We start from the raw sequence: 19,615 nt of genomic DNA on the forward strand, positions 1-19,615 counted from the left end.
GAGCTGTGAGCTGCGGTTTGCTTTGCTCGGTTTACGTTACCGCTGCTGAACAACAAGCGAAGGTCACGACAGTTCTCACTCTTGCCATTTTCATGTTTATTTTTCAGTCTGGGGAAGACGATGTAGCGGTGAAACATTTTTGGCCAGCAATAAATAGGGAGTTTTCTTTGGTTAAAATTCCACTGCAGACCCAAAAACTCAATTAATAATCAGCTTGGTTGGATGCTTGAGGTAGCGCTAACGAGCTGGAGAGCTTTTGTTCTCCACGCTGTTGGTGTTTCCCTCTTTCCTTCCCATTTTCTAACGGCAGTAAATACTTTCAGGAGGAATTGCTGTCTCCTGACACTGAACAATGGCCATTGTTGCAGCGAGGGAAATTCCATTGTTCTGAATTTATACTCTCTGGTTCACATGAGAGTTTTGGCCTGAAGTTTTCCCTTATTTCTTCTGTGCTTCTTGCTGCAGCTTTGCCGAAATCAGCTTAACACTTGGACTCGATATTAAGCGTCTTTTCCAACCTCAATGATTGTAAGAAAGGCCCAGTTTGGATTATATTTGTGCAGAAGAGTTTTGTCATCTCTCACAACCCCGATAACCAGACGAGGAGCATTTCCATGCTATAAAACTCCATCTTTGCTTTAATTTCCTTCGCACCCGTGTTCCTCCTGCCTTTGTTAATGCAGCGCTGGCAAATATTTAGGCGGCTTTCTCTGCGTGTCGTTTAATCCTTATGGTGACGTCCGTGCCGTTCTTTATCCCCCTGCTGTCTCACAGGTGGTTTCATTGACAACTGTCCCCAGTACGGGAGAGATGATGGTCACGGAAACCTCGCACCGGTTTGGATTCTGCAGCGGGTGTTGTGTTGTCTAGAAGGACGAGGCACCAAGGTAGGCATTGAAATCCTCACCGTGTTTTCAAGTCTTGGTTCAGCTCACACCTCTGCTTTTCTTTACTGAGCAGTCCCAGTAGATAAAGCAACGGAGAGATCGCAAATTAAAATACTTAATATACAAGAAATGCAAAAGGTTGTGGCTGAAACTCGAAGGCACATCCTGTTTCTTCTTCAGAAACTTGAAGACCGGGTGTTCCTTACACACCTTAAAATATTTTTACATCCGGAGAGATTATAAAAATATAAAAAAGCCTGTTCAATGCGGAGTGTAAACAGGGTAATTGCTGCTCTGAGCGCTGGAAATATCAGTGTGCTCCTTTAGTCTCGGTTTAACCTAGGGCACGTCTTACTTGAAGCCTCAGAAGCTGGAAACGGTTCTGGATGAACTGATGTTGCAAAACAGAGTGTTCGTTCACACGTGGAAAACACCAGACAAAAGAAAACCCATCTGCTATTCCTGCACCTCTTTGGCTTTGCAAAGCTCGGAGGAGAAAAGGTTGTGTTGTCAAAACTGATACGGAATCAGAGACACGAGGAAATCGCGACCGGAAGGACGTTTCTCTTTTGACACGTGGAGTTTTCTGAGCAGGACAACCCTGGAACGAACTTTCAGCAACTGTTTGCCCACAATTGTTCTTAATGAGCATTTGAAACCGCAGCTGAACTTCTGTTAACACTTTATCTTCAAACTTGACTCCTCTGTATCTTAATTTTCATAACATTACAGTTGATTTCAGGAGTGCAACGTAGTTGACTTTTCCCTTTTTGCCCCCTCTCTAGTTAGAATGGATGCAGTAGAAAGAGTCCACACGTTTGTGCGGGTGAAGCCAACAGCCAATTTTGCTCAAGATATGATCAAGTTTGGGCCAGACAACAAGGTAAAACCCTTGCGAGTGTGAAAGGTTTGGCATTTGGTTCCAGTTTTGCCCACAGAAATGCAGAATCCTGCTGCGCCTTAAGGCCGCGCGTAACGTTTTGGTGCCCGTTGACTCACGCGTTCCTGCTCGCTGTTCTCTTCCACACTTGTGGGTTTGTATCAGCGAGAGCGGCCGTGGAAAATGTGCTTGTTTGGATACAGTCGCTAGAGAAAATCCTCACAAAGAGTGAGACTGAGCAACCCTTGAGGAATTCCTGGTGGTAACCACGATTCCAGTCTCCCTGTGGTACCGTCTGTTCCTCCCTTCACCTTCTCTTGCTTAACTAATAATTTCCTTGCGACACTGAAAGGTAAACAGGTGAGTTTAGCCAAATTTCCTATTTTTTAAGGGTATTTATTACCAGAAAATACCACCCAGGTCAATAAAACAACACTATTTGCGCTCTGTCTTCTACTTAAGGTCTTCAGTGGGTGTTTTCAGACAACAACTGCTGAAGCTCTGTGGTTATTGAAGCCATCCTCATCTCTTTTTGGCTTTCAGAGTGTAAATATATACATCAAAAAGGACGCGAGGAAGGGAGTTGTGAACAACACGCAGACGGACTGGTCCTTTCGGCTGGACGGCGTCCTCCACAGCACCTCCCAGGAACTGGCTTACGAGACCGTGGCGCAGAAACTGGTGTCCGAAGCTTTAAGCGGTTATAATGGTAATTTGTCGCTGTTTTGATGATTTTGACGACAAGTGGAGATCTCTGGTGGTTGATTTGAGGAAAGCAGAGATTCCTCCCTGAGTTTATTCTTGTCCCGTCCCAACAGATGGGATGGGGGTGAGTTCGCTCTGAATGCGACACGCGCCTCGATCAGCAGATGAGATCAGGTGTGGGTTAATTCTGGGGTAATTTGGCGCGGTTATGCAAAGTGAACAACAGACAATCACTCCAGGGGTCCAACTCAATTATGACTTGACTAAAAGCGCGTGGTGGAATGCAAATTACAGCAATTAGTGACTTGGCGAAAGTATAATATCACAAAACTTATCAATACATTGATAAGTCGTCCTACAAACAGTGGATTGGCAACGATTAGTGACTGTAATACCAAACATTAAGACTTCAACAGCAGAACTTAAATGATGCTACGTTTTTATGTTCAAGAAAAAGGAAAAGAGAGAGAAGGAAAACTAAGATATGAGAAAGAGAGTAAGATATAAACTAAGATATGAGAGAGCAAGAGAGTAAGATATCACCACTGCACAGGTGGTTGATCCAGCGATGTCTGGGGAAGGGAGGGTGGTCGCGGTGAAGATTTGGGTCACCCTGTGCAGCTCATACTCGCCACAACCTGATGCCACGTGCGGGGTCGTTTTATAACCCAGTTCAGTTACATGTGGGTGGTTCATCTCCTGTTTCGCTCTTCGTACTAATCAGGAAGACTCTTCTAGAAATGGGTCTGGGGTCTTCAAACTAGGGGAACATTCACGGTACTGAGCAGAAGTCTTGCCCATCGGGGTAGCTGTTGGTTCATGGTTTCTTCTGATAATTAGTTGTCCGACTGATGGTTGATCTCGTTCCAATTAGGCCATGAGGCCTTCACAACAATTGACAAGGTGCCTGACACCATAACCATCAATCTCTTCCGCCAAACACAACACCTCGGGGAAGATAAGGGACTACACAACCATCTTGTCCTCCCGAAGTAACAAAAATCAGACACCTAAGGCATGACAAGGTCCTTTGTTCTGCTAAGGACGCGAGGGGAAGCGCTTCAAGCTGTCACAATTCCTGGCCCTTTTCTAGGTACGATAATGTGCTACGGGCAAACGGGGGCTGGGAAAACGTACACGATGACGGGAGCGACCAGCGAGTACAAGCACCGTGGAATCATCCCCCGCGCGATACAGCAGGTACTGGATCCGAACGCGAGAAGAAATAACGAGACATCCCTTGTATCAGCTCTTGCTGTTCCGCGTCAAAACGTTTTAACATTTTGAACGTATTCTTTGGAAAACCGTAAACAGCTCATAATTGTGTTTGTGAACTAGCAAAGCTGACAAACTCTCTTCTCTTTGTCTAGGTCTTCAAAGCAACCGCACGTTCCGTTGATCCGTTGGTCACCGTGCGAATATCCTACCTGGAGATCTACAACGAGACCATGTTCGACCTCCTGTCCCCCGCGGGCAGCGGGCCGGGCGGCACGCCGATGGCCGTGGTGGATTGTCCGCAGGGCGTTTACGTGAAGGGATTGTCCATACATCCCGTTAGCGACGAGGAAGATGCTCTAAGTCTCCTTTTGGAGGCAAGAAAAGCCACATATTACCCTTTTGGTTGTTATACTTAGTGGTGGTAAAGCAGGAGTGGGGTGGCCAGGATGGCTGGGGGGAGGTTCAACCCTCTTTGTTCCCTTTATTCTGGGAAGAGGAACTGGTAACACTTTGCAGCCGCGTTCTTGCAAAGAAAATATCCCTGGCACAGAGAATTCCCAGTGGAGTAAACCCTGTTTTTCATGTACACCTGAACAACAGGTGATGGAGGAAATTCTTTGGGGTGACACCACAGGGTGTAGTAGCATTGGAGATCACAGCAGCACCAAAAGAGCGAAGGCGACCACAGGATTTGCCTTAATTTCAGCAGATTTATGTGAAATACCAGCCCCTTCAGCAGACCGGGATGTCAGGCAGCCAAAAAGACTCATTGTCGTTACCCTGGTTATCGTGTGAGAGTGTCAGTGAGGGACTTAGTACCAAGTGTAGAATATTTGGGATCCTTTTAGAGCCCCCAGCTGACGGACGCTGGAGTTTCTCCCTGAAAAACACACCTGCCTGTTCTATCTACGACGCTCCAAGAAACGAGTCTTACCAGCGACATCTCGACTTGATGATTTTAAGTGTCTCTTCCAAGCAGAATGGTTCTGCGATTCAATCTTTGGCAGATAGTTTGGGCTGCTCATGGCACACGTAATCGGATTTTTACAGCAGGGCCATTCCCCCAGCAGGTTGACTTTGGGGAAGGAGTTTGCTGACTTATGCCTGCGTCTTTCTTCTTCTTGCCGCTGCTTTAGATCATGAGGAAAACACGAATAAATAATTGGTTCTGGATGCAGGAAGCGTATTCTTCCCATCTGGTGTCCTTCAACTTTGGCTTCTCTGGGATTGTGGTGTCCTGATCGCAGGAGCTCCCATTATAAAGAGTACAAGGGGGATGATAATTCAGTTTAACTTGAGATCTTTCGACACAAGAAATGCGAGTGGCGCCTGGTCGTTGTCCTTTGAGACCCGGGCTGAGGAACCTGTTGCCAAATGCGTTTTTACACGGTGGAACCTTCCGTTTCCTTTTCTGCTTCGCTCCGTGATGCCCTCACACTCCAAACAAGCGGTTGCGACATCCTTTTCGATGTCGCTTTTCTTTTCCCATCAACGGGCATCACGAACTCACGTTTAACGCTCTTTGGTTTTCTAGTTTAACCCTGTGTATGTCTAATTTCTCTTTATTCTTCCACTGCAGTTGAAAAATATTTTCAATTCTCGCTTCATTTACAGGGTGAGGCCAACAGGGTGATAGCGGAGCACACGCTGAATAAGAATTCATCCCGATCCCATTGCATCTTTACTATTTACATTGAGGTAAGAGCTCCAGCGGTTTTCCCAAGGGACTCGAGTGACCGAGGGTTTTACGTGGCTGGTTCTGACTGTATTTATTTCCGCCTTGTTTCCTGCTAAACACATTTTAGATTCTTTGCCCCTTCAGTCTCGTTTCAGAGCTTTCTCAGATGTCAAATGCGTTACCTCTAAAATCAACTTAATCGATCTGGCAGGTTCAGAGCGACTGAGCAAGACTGGAGTAAGTAATGGAAGAAATATTGCAGTCATCAACACGCGGGAGGTGAAATTATGGGTTTTCCCCTCCACAGAATTCGGCCTGTGGTGAATAGGAGGGACTGTGATGAGTTCAAAGTCCCATTAACACATCAGAAGGTGCTCAGTTGTTTCCCCGTGATAATTTCTACAAGTTCACATCTATTTCACTCCCACCCCAAGTGCCTCCCAGCCCGGCCCAGACTCAATGAGTTAATTTCAGTCTATTATTTCTCACAAAACCTCTGATTTTTCTCTTCATTCCACCATCCACAGTGCAAATTCCCCACTTGTGGTCGCAGCAGATAAACTGTTGAAACCTTCTTAGAGCATCAGGGCTCAACAAGCGAAACCTTCTCAGGTCCCGTGTGATGTTCTGTATCGATCAGAATAGAAATCGCATCGGCCCTGTGACAAATATACATAATTATCCTTTGGGGAGGAACATCATGGTAGTCTTGTAATGAAAAAGTAAGGTCACTGAAAACTTGTTTTCAGACTGAAAAAAGCTCTAGATCATGAGTTTATTAGCTCTGTACCCTCGCAGTTGTACCCCTAGTGAGGAATGTGCTTTTTCCGCGGTTCAGCCAGAAACGCGTGTCGTGGAAAATTTGCCTTTTGCTTTGGTTCCAGTCGGAGGGGCAGGTTCTGAAAGAAGCCGCCTACATCAACAAGTCCCTGTTGTTCCTCGAGCAAATCGTCATCGCCCTGGCTGACCCCAAGAGGGACCACGTCCCGTTCCGGCAGAGCAAGCTCACCCACGTCCTCAAGGACTCGCTGGGTAAGAGCTGCTGATCACAACCGCCTCAAACCATTTCTGGGAAATCTTGCTGGATATCACAGAATCCCAGAGTGCCAGGGGTTGAAGGGCCCTGGAAAGCTCACCCAGTGCAATCCCCCATGGAGCAGGAACACCCAGATGAGGTTACACAGGAAGGTGTCCAGGCGGGTTGGAATGTCTGCACAGAAGGAGACTCCACAACCCCCTGGGCAGCCTGGGCCAGGCTCTGCCACCCTCACCCCAAACAAGTTGCTTCTCATATTCAAGTGGAACCTCCTGTGTTCCAGTTTGCCCCCATTGCCCCTTGTTCTGTCCCTGGTTGTCACCAGAAGAGCCTGGCTCCATCCTCCTGACACTGCCCCTTTCCATCTTGATCCCCAGCAATGAGTCCCCCCTCAGTGTCCTCTTGTCCAGCTCCAGAGCCCCAGCTCCCTCAGCCTTTCCTCACACGGGAGATGCTCCACTCCCTCCAGCATCTTGGTGGCTGCGCTGGACTCTCTCCAGCAGTTCCCTGTCCTGCTGGAACTGAGGGGCCACAGCTGGACACAATATTCCAGGTGTGGTCTCCCCAGGGCAGAGCAGAGGGGCAGGAGAACCTCTCTGACCTACTGACCACCCCCTTCTAACCCACCCCAGGTACCATTGGCCTTCAGCATCTTTATTGCCCTGTGCTGGACTCTTTCCAGCAGTTCCCTGATTGTAAGTTTTAAGGCCATAGCACAGAAATGCACAGAGCTAAGTTGTTATTCAAAGGAGATCAGGTTTTCCTCATCAAGTAAAACAGTGGATGCAGGAATCACTGAATCATTTTGGTTGGAAAAGACCTTGAGGATCGAGTGCAAGCATCCCCCAGCCCTGCCGCTAAACCATGTCCCCAGGAACCTCCTGCCCGTCTGTCCAGCCCTCCAGGGCTGGTGACTCCAGCACTGCCCTGGGCAGCCTGTTCCAATGCCCCACAGCCCTTTGGGGAAGAAATTGTTCCCAGATCCAACCTCAACCTCCCCTGGCGCAACTTGAGGCCGTTTCCTCTCATCCCAAAGCCAGAAGACATTACAAATCCCCCCATGATCAAGCCAGTAGAAAATCACAAAACCTTAGTTAGAATATTAAAAAAAACCCCAAAACTACCACCAAAAAAACCCCTTTTACGAGGCGGAGTAATCAAAATCATCAGTAATGAGAGTGAGGTTTGAGCCGTCCCGGCTCGTGTTGCTCTTTGGAAGGGCAGCGACTGTCCTGCCGGCTTCTCCGCTCTTAGGTTTAGGCCAAGGGCTTTTAAAATCCTCTACTCCTGTTTTCCCAATTTCAGGCTTTTACAGATTATATTCCCGACTTCTTCCTGCGTCGTCGATGCGTTAGAAACACCTTTTACCTTTATTCTTGAGTCGTTCCGTGCCAGCGTGTTCCCGTTCCCGAGGGAACTCCAGAGGGACAGCGACCAGCTGGCTGTGTTCTTTGTTGCTGCTCTTTCTCTACTTTAGTCAGCACATGATATAATACATTCCAGAAAAGGAAACAGCAAAGAAAACATATTATATTATTAATTTTTATGTTACATTTTTCCCAGGGGGAAACTGCAACACTGTCCTGGTGGCAAATATCTGTGGGGAGGCCGTGCATGTAGAAGAGACTGTAAGTTGCACTGATTTCTGCAGAATTAAAGTCTTTTTCCTGCTACTTTTGCAATTAGCCGTAGTTCATTTTAAAGAACAGTCTGTGGAGAGCTGCGGCGGGAGCCCCAGGGACACATCCTGCCTCATTAATCACAAATATTGGATAGCTTGTCTTACCTCAAAGGCTCAGAAACCAGCTGTGATGCAAACAGGCGAGTGGAAATAAAGCCCGAGCAGACAAAATCTGAGCACCCTGGCCAGTGTTAATGATGATCTTTGGTTCAGCTCCGCGAACGTGTTTGGACCGAGCGTCACGTAACGAGAAGGGAATCGCTTTGCTCTTTGCCGAGCAAGTTTCACGTAGCAAAAATTGTGAACACAAGCGCCTTTCCTGGGTTCGCCTTCAAGGCAGAGTGTTGTTTTTATGATCTCCCGCTTGTGTTCTGAGAACATCCAGAAAAATACAATATTACTGAGGAAATAGCTGTGATAATTTGCATCGAGAGGAGGGTTTTCAAGCTGCAGGGCCTGACTCTCAAGGTAAAGCAACCGCCGGAATTAAGCTTGAAGGGCGTTGCTGTGCGATTCGGGAGGTGTTAGGGTGTGTTACTTTGCTCAGGAAGGGCAGTGGGTATTTTGAGATGGCAGCACAAAGAGAAAAGAAGAGACAAAAGCATCATCCGAAGCTGGTTAATCACGTAGAAACCACCGAGCGCTACAAATACGCTCCTGGGATGAGAAATCCTCTACTGCTCCCTGCGCTTAAACAGCTTTTGCATTTCTCTGCTCTGGGACCTGATGCGATTAAGTAGTAAGAGACTCTGCAAATCCCCTCCTTGCCGATATCTGTTTCAGTTACTTCCAACCCGTGTTTTTCAGTTGTCTTCTCTTCGTTTTGCTACCAGAATGAAATGGATCACGACAGCGCCGGTCATCAACAAGACGTACAACCAAGAGGTACGGGGAATGGCACAAAGCATCTTTTCCTCAGCTCCCTTAATATTTAGGAGAATGACCTTAAAACCCAGAGGGACATTCAGAAGTTTGATGAATTACCACTCAGCAGCCAAGCGGACGCTTGCTGAATTTAGGTATATGATAAAAAATTAAGCTTATTTTCATTGGTGTTTAATCACAATTATTGAATAGTTCTGTCAATGAAGCAGCTGCGTACGTATTGTAAGAGGCCTGAAAAGCGTATCAGCCTAAATGTGTTTTCTTGCTGCTTGTTTCATAGCAAAGAGTAAAGAACAAAGCAACCTGTTGTCTCTGACAGCATCGTACTTGCTGACTAAGGTTAATGTATTTCTTGGCATGGAAGAAACGGTTTGGGATAAATTCCCTATGAGCTGGAAGAGCGAGGAGCTAAGCTTGACTAAACTTACTGCTGCTAAAACCCATGAAACCACATGAACTCGGGCAAAATTTGGGTTCAGCAGCAGGTGTTTGAAGCAGCAATGCCTCCCCAGGCTTTTGTGGAACCACAGAACCGTAAAATAAGAGGTAGGCCAAGAAACAAAGTCTGGCACAAATATGTGACAACACTGACTTCTCTAATCAATGCCCTCAAGGTGTGTTAGCTCTCTGCCTCCTTACTGCTCTGTGGTTAATCAATAGAAACGCAGTTTCCAGTTAGGGTAAGTGTCACCAGCAGGCACGGCTACACCTCCAGGGCTTTTTCCTCAGTATACAACTCAGTTTTGCCGTTTCTTGTTATGAGGTTTATGGTCTGCAAGAGTTTTGCCTAAAGCAGCAGCAGGCAGGCAGAAGGCAGTTTGCTTCTGCTGCAGGTTTGGGTGATGCTGGGGAGAGGTGGCTGGAGGAGGTGGTGACATTCTGGGATTCTGTGAATAGGATGGAGGGTACAGGCAGGTGGATGCCCACGTCTTCACACAGAATCCCAGAGTGTCAGGGGCTGAAGGGCCATGGAAAGCTCACCCAGTGCAATCCCCCATGGAGCAGGAACACCCAGATGAGGTTACACAGGAAGGTGTCCAGGCGGGTTGGAATGTCTGCACAGAAGGAGACTCCACAACCCCCTGGGCAGCCTGGGCCAGGCTCTGCCACCCTCACCCCAAACAAGTTGCTTCTCATCTTCAAGTGGAACCTCCTGTGTTCCAGTTTTCACCCATTGCCCCTTGTCCTATCCCTGGCACGTGGTAATTCTTTCACCTTCATACACACCACTCCTTAATTTTTCTGATAAGATTCACCTCGTAGCGGAGATGGGAAGTTGTGAACTCCCCTGGTATGTGGGGAAATGCTGTGCAGTGTTATCCCCGTCGCTGCTGGTGACGTAGTTTTGCCACGATTACAAAACCTGTTTGAACAAGGAAATCATTTAAAGAAAATGATCATATCTTAGGTGTGCTGAGTGCACTTTTGCAGCATGGGAAGCGCTCTGTGAATTACTGACAGCCCACAGAACGAATTTAGGATTACCTGATGCACAGCACAGGTGCTGTGTGAGAGCCCTGCGGTGTTTCATGGCCTCATCTCACAAGAAACAGCCGGGGAGTTTCCCCCAGCAGCTTCTAGAAGAAACTGCAACAAACCATCTTTTCCTCTTCAGTCCTTTTTGTTTTATGTGTGGAGTGGAAAGGAGTAGCCAAAACAGTAGCGTTTAAGGTAGCAGTTGCGCTTTGATGCTCACCAAGTCACTTAAAAAGCGGCTCAGTGTCCGATTCTCGTGGAATCCCGAGTTTTGTGCGCCCACACCTTTCAGGGAACACATTCTAAACAGCCAGTGCTTGAAGGTGTTCCACATGACGGAGAAATTCAATCAAACACACCACAGGAGCCTCGCTCCTCTATTAAAGTTAATGTCAGAACTCCTGCTGAGCTCCGTAGGGCTCAGAGTGGAAACCTGCGCGTTTCTTTGCTTCCCAAAGAACATCTCTCAGTCTAGAAATCGATGGACCCGTCAGTACCAGATCAAATTAAAAACCAGGTGGCCCTTCTGCTGGCTTGGGCTGACCCTGTGGGCCGTAAAGCCGGGACGCAACAGAAACCGTCTGGTTGGAAGCGAATCAAAGGCCAAGTGATTGCCAGACTCACAACTTCACCCACGCAAACCCAACAGTGAACCCCGGGGGAACGGGGACAGAGCCGGGATGTTCTCCAGCAGCCACTTCAGTGCTGCTTTGCAGCGGTTTCGTTCTCCAATTGCATTTGGTTGTTTGCTCAGCTGTTTGTTTTCCTGCTAGGGGGTGGTGAAGGCTTTGGAGAAGGAGATTGATCTTCTGAGGCAGGAACTGGCCATGCACGACAGCTTGGTAAGGAATAGAAGCGTTTTGGTTGGAAAGGACCCTCAAGATCATTGAGTCCAACTGTTCGCCCACCCCTGTCCCTGCCCCGTGTCCTGAGAACCTCATGTCCGTCTGTCCAGCCCTCCAGGGCTGGTGACTCCAGCACTGCCCTGGGCAGCCTGTTCAATGCCCCACAGCCCTTTGGGGAAGAAATTGTTCCCACATCCAACCTCAACCTCCCCTGGTGCAACTTGAGGCCGTTTCTTTGTGTCCCTGTCTCCCCTCAGCTCCTGTTCTCCAGCTGAACCCCCAGGTCCCTCAGCCGCTCCATCACACTTGTGCTCCAGCCCCTCACCAGCTCCGTTCCCTTCTCTGCACTCGCTCCAGCACCTCAAGGCCTTTCTTGGCCTGAGGGGCCCAAAAGTGAATTCAAGGCTGCAGCATCTTAGGCGGGACCTACTTAAGGCTTTGTCATGGTCTTTGTTTTGCAGTGGGATCAATTAACTTGGTGCCTAGCGTGATTCTGTTCTTCCTTCTGCCTCCAACACTTTGTTGGGCTTTAGGCCAGGCTCTGAAGATCCTGTGCAGTGAGACTGTGTTGAAGCTACAGCCTCCAACCACCGTAGATGTGTTTTTTCAGGCTCTTGAACCCTCCTCTTGTTTGATTGAAGCATGTAGCACTTTGCTCTCAGTGTGCTCCCGTCATGTCGATGTCAATGATGAGAAATCACCATCAGAAATTCAACATGAGCCTTCCCCATGCACAGCAGAGCGATGTCAGGGTTTCGCCAGACTAGCGCTTGCTTTGCTTTTTGTAATTCACTGATAATCCATTCTTCACCTTTATTTTTTGTAGGCAAATCGTTCTTCGGTGACTTATGGGCCTCTGACCGACACGCAGGTAGCGGAGATTAAATCTCAAGTGCACCGTTACCTACAAGGAGCCATTGATGAAATTGATGTAAGTAGCTTTCTAGTGGAGAGGGGCTTCAATACTGATCCCATCCCATTGCACTTTGAGACAGAAGCAATTAGAATGTCTTCTGAAGAGGCTGTTTTTAACCCCAAAAGTGCTAAGGGCTCTCCCTTTGTTCTCATTCCATTTTTGCTTTTTTCTGGAAGCTTGAGGAACCTCTTCTTCACTCCTGAAACCTTTTAAACTGGTTTATTTGATATTTCTTTAAAGAATTAATGTCAACATTTTGCGCTGGTAATGTTAAACTAAACCTTTGCCAGGGGCGCTGCCAAAATCTGTCCAGTCTCTTAACTGTACGTTCATTAGGGCAGAGTTTCTCAACTCGAAACCACCTTTTGACTGCAAACTGATTGCGAAAAGAAACAACAAACATCCCGTGTACACGAATATCCCTGTGGGGGCAAACAGGGAAGTGAGCAAAATGCAGGAAAATGCAAGTTCTAAATGCACACCCAGAGTTTCTGTGAAGTTCTGTTTGGTGAGGAGCAGAAGCTGCAGTGACAACAGCACCCAAGTTGCTGGTGGGTTGTTTTCCAAACAGTGAGATAATTCTTTAGTTTAAATGAAACACTCGAGATACTCCCTCTCATTCTGTGGCCTCGTTATCTTCTCCCAAAGCCCCTGTTTGCTCCCTTGGCAGGCGGGAGTGAGGGGAACAAGGGCTTAAGTGACGGTGACTTTTACCTGGGCTGCAAAATGTGATGTGTGGGTGTGGAGGAGAGAAGGTAGAGAAGGACTAAGGAGTTTCACGCAGGAGAGAATAGAATCACAGAATCGCAGAGCGGTTTGGGTGGGAAGGGACCTTAAAGATCACTGAGATCCCACCCCTGCCATGACAGGGACATCGTCACCAGCTCAGGGTGCTCAGAGCCCGTCCAGCCTGGCCTGGGATGTCTCAGGGATGGTTCATCCACCACCTCTCTGGGTACCTGGGCCAGGCTCTCACCACCCTCAGGGCAACAATTCCTTCCTCACATCCAGCCTGAATCTCCCTCCTTTAGTTTAAACCATCACCCCTTGTCCTGTCGCAACAGGCCCTGCTCAAAACCCTGTCCCCATCTTTATCAGCCCCTTTTAAGCACAGAAAGGCCACACTCAGGTCTCCCCGGAGCTTCTCTTCTCCAGTGAACACCCCAACTCTCTCCCCTGTCCCCAGCAGAGCTGTTCCAGCCTCGGGTCATTCCTGGGGCTGCTCTGGCCCCTCTCCAGCAGCTCCATGTGTGTCCTGTCTGGGACCCAGCGCTGGAGCAGCACTGCAGGGGGGTCTCACAGAGCGGGGCAGAGGGGCAGGATCCCGCGCAGTGTCTCAGTGGCACTGAAGAATGTTCTAGAGAGAGGACTGAGAATCGAGATGGTGCGTTCCTGTATCAAAAATAGCGTGGTCAGCAGGACCAGGGCAGTGATCCTTCCCCTGTGCTCTGCATTGGGGAGGCCACACCTGGAGTGTTGTGTTCAGTTCTGGGCCCCTCAGCTCAGGAAAGAGATTGAAGTGCTGGAGCGGGTCCAGAGAAGAGCAACAAGACTGGGGAAGGGACTGGAACACAAGACCCATGGGGAGAGGCTGAGGGAGCTGGGCTTGTTTAGTCTGGAGAAGAGGAGGCTTAGAGCTGAGCTCAGCACTCTCTAGAACTACCTGAAGGGCAGTTGTAGCCAGGTGGGGATTGGGCTCTTCTCCAGGCATCAGCAATAGGACAAGGGGCCATGGGCTTCAACTCTGCCAGGGGAAATTGAGGCTGGAGATGAGAAAGCAATTCTGTGCAGAGAGAGTGGTCAGGATTGGAATGGCTGCCCAGGGAGGTGCTGGACTCACCGGCCTGGAGGTTTTTAAACTGAGATTGGACACGGCACTTAGTGCCATGATCTGGTCAATGGACTGGAGTTGGACCAAGGCTTGGACTGGATGAGCTCTGAGGTCTTTTCCAACCCACTCCATTCTGTGATTCTGTTTCATAGCTTGGTCCAGCCTCTTAGACCACTGGAGGGCTGAGCGCAGATTCCTGCTCAGCTACAGACTCCTCATGGCTCATCTGTCCCTGCCTCTGCTCAGCGTTTCTTCCCCAAAGGGCTGTGGGGCATTGAACAGGCTGCCCAGGGCAGTGCTGGAGTCACCAGCCCTGGAGGGCTGGACAGACGGACATGAGGTTCTCAGGACATGGGGCAGTACCAGGGGTGGGGACGAGTTGGACTCGATCTTAAAGGTCTTTTCCAACCAAAATGTCTCTATGATCATCTCCAACCCAGACAAAGCCGCATGGCTTGACTGCACTGATTTATTATCCTGAGTGAGAGGACTAACAAAGCGCTGGCAGTTCTGAGTACTCGGGCAGTCTGGGACAGCAGTTAAAAGAGAAGTAGCGTCATAGTCCACAAGGTCAGTAGATGCCATCCATGTCATTTGTAAATTTATTGTAAATAATTTGTTACCATGATGGCTGTGTGGTCCATGGGATTTACCCCAGTCTGCCACATTCCTCTCTCTTCAAAACTCCCCTCGGAATGAGCAACGTATCCCCCTGCAGCCCGACTCCCAAGTGCAGGAGGAAGGGAACTGTGTTTGAGTGTGGACACCCAGCAAGTGGAAAGCAGAGTCCTGACAATTGGAAATATTTCATAGAATCGTTTTGGTTGGAAAAGACCTTTAAGATCATCAGGTCCAAGCGTTAACCCATCCCATGTCCTGAGAACCTCATGTCCGTCTGTCCAGCCCTCCAGGGCTGGTGACTCCAGCACTGCCCTGGGCAGCCTGTTCAATGCCCCACAGCCCTTTGGGGAAGAAATTGTTCCCCACATCCAACCTCAACCTCCCCTGGTGCAACTTGAGGCCGTTTCCTCTGCTCCTGGCGCTTGTTCCTGGGGAGCAGAGCCCGACCCCCCTGGCTCCAAGCTCCTTTCAAGCAGTTGCTGACAGCAATGTTGATTTGTGTCAGTGCAGCGTCCCTGTATCCTCACTGTCTGTGTCTCTTCCTCAGATCGTGAACGTCAGGCAAATCCAGGAGGTTTTCAAGCAGTTCAAACTGATACTAAGGTAAGATATGCAAGGTTGATGCATTTCACAGTCAGGTGGAGAAATTCCACTGAGCTTTTGTCTGTGGGGCTGGTGAAGAATCGTTATGAACTACAGTGAATAACTTATATTCCCTGTACCCCCTGTGCTCTGCATTGGGGAGGCCACACCTGGAGTGTTGTGTTCAGTTCTGGGCCCCTCAGGTCAGGAAAGACATTGAAGTGCTGGAGCGGGTCCAGAGAAGAGCAACAAGACTGGGGAAGGGACTTGAACACAAGACCCATGGGGAGAGGCTGAGGGAGCTGGGCTTGTTTAGTCTGGAGAAGAGGAGGCTTAGAGCTGAGCTCAGCACTCTCTAGAACTACCTGAAGGGCAGTTCTAGCCAGGTGGGGATTGGGCTCTTCTCCCAGGCATCAGCAATAGGACAAGGGGCCATGGGCTTCAACTCTGCCAGGGGAAACTGAGGCTGGAGATGAGAAAGCAATTCTGTGCAGAGAGAGTGGTCAGGATTGGAATGGCTGCCCAGGGAGGTGCTGGACTCACCGGCCTGGAGGTTTTTAAACTGAGATTGGACACGGCACTTAGTGCCATGATCTGGTCAATGGACTGGAGTTGGACCAAGGCTTGGACTGGATGAGCTCTGAGGGCTTTTCCAACCCACTCCATTCTGTGATTCTCTAAGGGAAAACACAATTCTGGACAAATCTGCTGGTTTCTGCACAAGAAGCTGTTGCTGTAACCTCCCAGCGCTCAGACGTGACGTGCAAAGGCCCTTGGTGGAAAACTTCACTGGTTTAAAACGTCTGCTTGGCAAATAAACCATCACTGAGCGTAACCTTTGCAGGACCCCTGGTCCTGGAGCGCTTCTCCATCACACGAGCCAAACAGATAGAGGGAAAATCAAACTTCAGGGTGAAATGGTACAATCTCGCCACTCCAGCATCTAAAGGTCATTTGATTTACTCCTTTTTTTAAGAGAATGTGGCAAAGAAAGGTCATAAAGTGATTTGGAGAAGCTCCATAAGAAGTTTTGTGGCTGTTCCCAGCGCTGTCTGATATGTGGGGTGGGAGAAAGCGTGGAAGGGACTGTTTGAAAGTGTCACCGGTGGGTGATGAACGTTGGTTTGGGGCTGGAGGAGGGAAGGTGAATGACAGGCTGGGAAATAAACCAAACCAAACCCAACTAGAAATGAGGACAAACCGCTTCCATGCCATGAAATAGAAGAAAACAAATGAAAATCAGGATATTATGGCAACTCCCTGTCCCCGCAGCCTTTGTGCAGTGGCAGCGGAGGGGACGTTGGGATATTGCGTCCTCGTGAAACTCGCGTGAACAGGAATATCTGGTGCATCCGCAGCCTGGGCAGTCGGGCTTGGCTGGGACCCGAGGCCCAAATGCCTTTCATGGTAAAATTTTGCCTGATTATTATTTAATTTAACTTGAGACTCCTTTTATTCTGAAACAGTGGGTTTTAGCCTTTTTAACTTCCAGATTCTCTAATGATTTGCTGCCCTTTATAGCATATTTAAGCCTATTGACAACGCTTTACCCATTCCCTATCAGTGAAATATGATTTAATTCGAAAATAATTAGTTTAAAGTAAGGTGATGGAATGGAACAGGGTTAATATTATTTGATCCGGATTTAAAGGTTATCTAAACGTTACAATTGAAAAACTCCTGTGTCCAAGAGGCCTAAAGAGATGTAGAAGAGAAAGGAAAAAGGTGACAAGGGTTATGAGGAAGAACAGGAGGAGCGAGGTGGGGTGTTTGGGAATGAGACCACAGGTAAAAGATGGTTTTCATTGGAAATCTGGTATTATGGTTCATGACATATGGAATAACCCTTGAACGCGCTGCTGAGGGGCTGTTTTCTCCCCCAGGCAGCAGGAGCACGAAGTGAAGGCCACACTACGACACAAGTACCTCCTGATAGACAAAACCGACGCAGCTGCTGTCGCTGCTCTTCAGAAGGTAACGGCTGGGCCTTGGGCTCTGCCCAGGATCCACCTTCGCTTTGGCTCCTTTGCTGCCCAAACGTGAATTGCCTCAAGTTCCCAGCTTCTCCCTGTTGAAATCTGAAGCTCGGGAGTGTTAATGGTCAAAGAAGTTGCCCCGAGCAGTGAGGCACCAGTAAACCAAGTGGTGTTCGTATTGGCCACAGAATAATTACTACAACTACTACTAATATAAACTAGAAAGTGACCTCAATCAGTTATAGAAGGTGGGCTCAGATCACCTACCTCTGCTGAAATCCCGATTTGAATCCTTATAATTTCTGGAGCACAGTAAATGCATCGTATGTAAACCACAAATTCAGATGGGGACTCTATCTTATAATCTATTTTTCATCACTTATTTCCACCTGCGAAATCTCTTCTCTCTGAAGTTGTTATTTCCTTGCTGTTATGCAGGGTCATACACTTGTCCTCTGGCTTAACTGAGGATGCTTTGGAAAAGGGCACAAGGGAAAATGTGGAGTATTTGTATGACAGCCAAACACCCGTCTCTAACAGGCCTGTTCAGCTCTTCATTTAGAGGAGTGGAAAACGAAACTGAAAATTGATTTAGGTGAATTTTAGTGCTTAGTGGCCTCCCTGTTTTATAGAATCATAGAATAGTTTGGGTTGAAAGGACCTTCGAGATCACTGAGATCCCCCCCCTGCCATGACAGGGACATCGTCACCAGCTCAGGGTGCTCAGAGCCCGTCCAGCCTGGCCTGGGATGTCTCAGGGATGGTTCATCCACCACCTCTCTGGGTACCTGGGCCAGGCTCTCACCACCTTCATTTCTTGGTGTTTCCAGACAGGTGTCGCTGATGTCGGTGGGAATTTGCTGCATGAATGGGTTCTGGGGATGAGAAATTCTCCTTCTTCATCCAGACGTGGCAAGAAGAAGAAAACCAGGAAAAGCAGCGAGCAGCCCAAGTGAGCAAAGCAGCCGGACGTTCTCCCTTTTCTCTGCTTTCTGTGGTTCCCAGTTGCGCCAGGGGAGGTTGAGGTTGGGTCTGGGGAACAATTTCTTCCCCAAAGGGCTGTGGGGCATTGAACAGGCTGCCCAGGGCAGTGCTGGAGTCACCAGCCCTGGAGGGCTGGACAGACGGACATGAGGTTCTCAGGACATGGGGCAGTGCCAGGATGGGTGAACACTTGGACTCGATGATTTTGATGGTCTCTTCCAATCACAATCATTCTATAATTTCTAGAAGTGAGACCCCTGCACTGGCACTTTCTACAACTACTTCTGGGGCCAAGAGCATCTGCTCAGTTCCTGTTGTTTCCCCAAAGTTCTGGTGTTAGTGAGCAGGGGAAACACCGAGGCTTTTGTATCCATGGGACATGGGGGACTCCTCAGCTGATTTTTCTTTAGGGAGATGGAGAGAGATTTGGCAGGCGCTTTGCTGTGTCTCTTTCAAGTCCCACCAACCCCCGCAGCCAAGGCTGGCGGTGTTGGTGGAGCTGAACGGAGGGAGAAGAACAGAGAGCTGGGTTTGATCGAGATGTGGGGTTAGATTGAATCCTCAGGGATGCGGTTTGTAGGTTCCTCTGAAGGTAAAGAGGGTTTTCCTGTCCTCACGTCCAGCCCTCCAGGGCTGGTGACTCCAGCACTGCCCTGGGCAGCCTGTTCAATGCCCCACAGCCCTTTGGGGAAGAAATTGTTCCCAGATCCACCCTCAACCTCCCCTGGAGCACCTGTGATCCTTCTTGTGATCCTTCTCTTATTTCTTGTCAGTAGATATTTCATTGCAACATCCTTTGAATCAGCAAAACTCCCACCTGCAGTTTATTTTCGCCCTACTTTGCTATTATGAAGAAATTACTCTGGTTCATCTTTTCCCTCCCCTGTCAGGAAGGAAAGAATCAGGAGCTCTCTCGCGGGGAGAGACGTGCATGGTTCTTCACGATCAAAAAGCCGGGCAAGAATTTCCACCAAGGATCTGGATGTGAAACAGGGAGCAAGGAACCAGGACACAGCGAATATGGGTGCAGAGCCCTCAAAACCAGCTCCCGCGGAGGATTTCCAGCTGCCCAGGTAACGCTTTCCCTGGGAGGGATGGAGGGAATAAATCCGCCTTTCCATAGGGTGGTTCACAGCAGGATGATCGCATCGTGTTCCCCGGTTTCCAGTTAAAGAGGGGCGATTCAGAAACCACCATTGCTTGGATGCAGGAATGCGTCGTAGGACACCCCGTGTGCCCATGGACGTTGGTGGTCGGCGTTTCTCCATCCGCTTTGAGCTCTGTCCCGTCAGTAAATCATAAAATCATCAAAAAGAGTTAATGCCTCGATACTGAAACACTCGTAATAATTCTGCCAAGTGTTAATACCTGGGAATTCCCAGAAGGTGAAGGATTCCCGTGAGGGACTCAACTG

At 48.7% G+C, this 19,615-nt stretch overlaps 1 protein-coding gene across 6 annotated transcripts in view; it reads left to right on the plus strand.

The window, feature by feature from the left end:
* The window catches only part of KIF9 (kinesin family member 9), a 32,872-nt gene that overhangs the window by 1,740 nt on the left and 11,517 nt on the right, over window positions 1–19,615 (plus strand). Inside the window, exons 2-17 of one of the 6 annotated variants that reach the window (XM_013370305.3) lie at window positions 775–887; window positions 1,673–1,770; window positions 2,311–2,476; window positions 3,566–3,672; window positions 3,843–4,064; window positions 5,305–5,388; window positions 5,513–5,605; window positions 6,253–6,400; window positions 7,968–8,032; window positions 8,893–8,970; window positions 11,220–11,288; window positions 12,118–12,222; window positions 15,207–15,262; window positions 17,125–17,215; window positions 18,048–18,169; window positions 19,092–19,274. In XM_013370305.3, coding sequence (XP_013225759.2) covers window positions 1,678–1,770; window positions 2,311–2,476; window positions 3,566–3,672; window positions 3,843–4,064; window positions 5,305–5,388; window positions 5,513–5,605; window positions 6,253–6,400; window positions 7,968–8,032; window positions 8,893–8,970; window positions 11,220–11,288; window positions 12,118–12,222; window positions 15,207–15,262; window positions 17,125–17,215; window positions 18,048–18,169; window positions 19,092–19,274 — 1,682 coding nt within the window. In that variant the 5' untranslated portion in view covers window positions 775–887; window positions 1,673–1,677. Of the gene's footprint in view, window positions 1–774; window positions 888–1,672; window positions 1,771–2,310; window positions 2,477–3,565; window positions 3,673–3,842; window positions 4,065–5,304; window positions 5,389–5,512; window positions 5,606–6,252; window positions 6,401–7,967; window positions 8,033–8,892; window positions 8,971–11,219; window positions 11,289–12,117; window positions 12,223–15,206; window positions 15,263–15,923; window positions 16,307–17,124; window positions 17,216–18,047; window positions 18,170–19,091; window positions 19,275–19,615 lie in introns of those variants that run through there. The other 5 variants (XM_065054962.1, XR_010470835.1, XR_010470837.1 and 2 more) reach the window with 5 other exon arrangements.

The sequence above is a fragment of the Columba livia genome, chromosome 2 (genome assembly GCF_036013475.1).
Source record: "Columba livia isolate bColLiv1 breed racing homer chromosome 2, bColLiv1.pat.W.v2, whole genome shotgun sequence".
Taxonomy (NCBI): Eukaryota; Metazoa; Chordata; class Aves; order Columbiformes; family Columbidae; genus Columba; species Columba livia.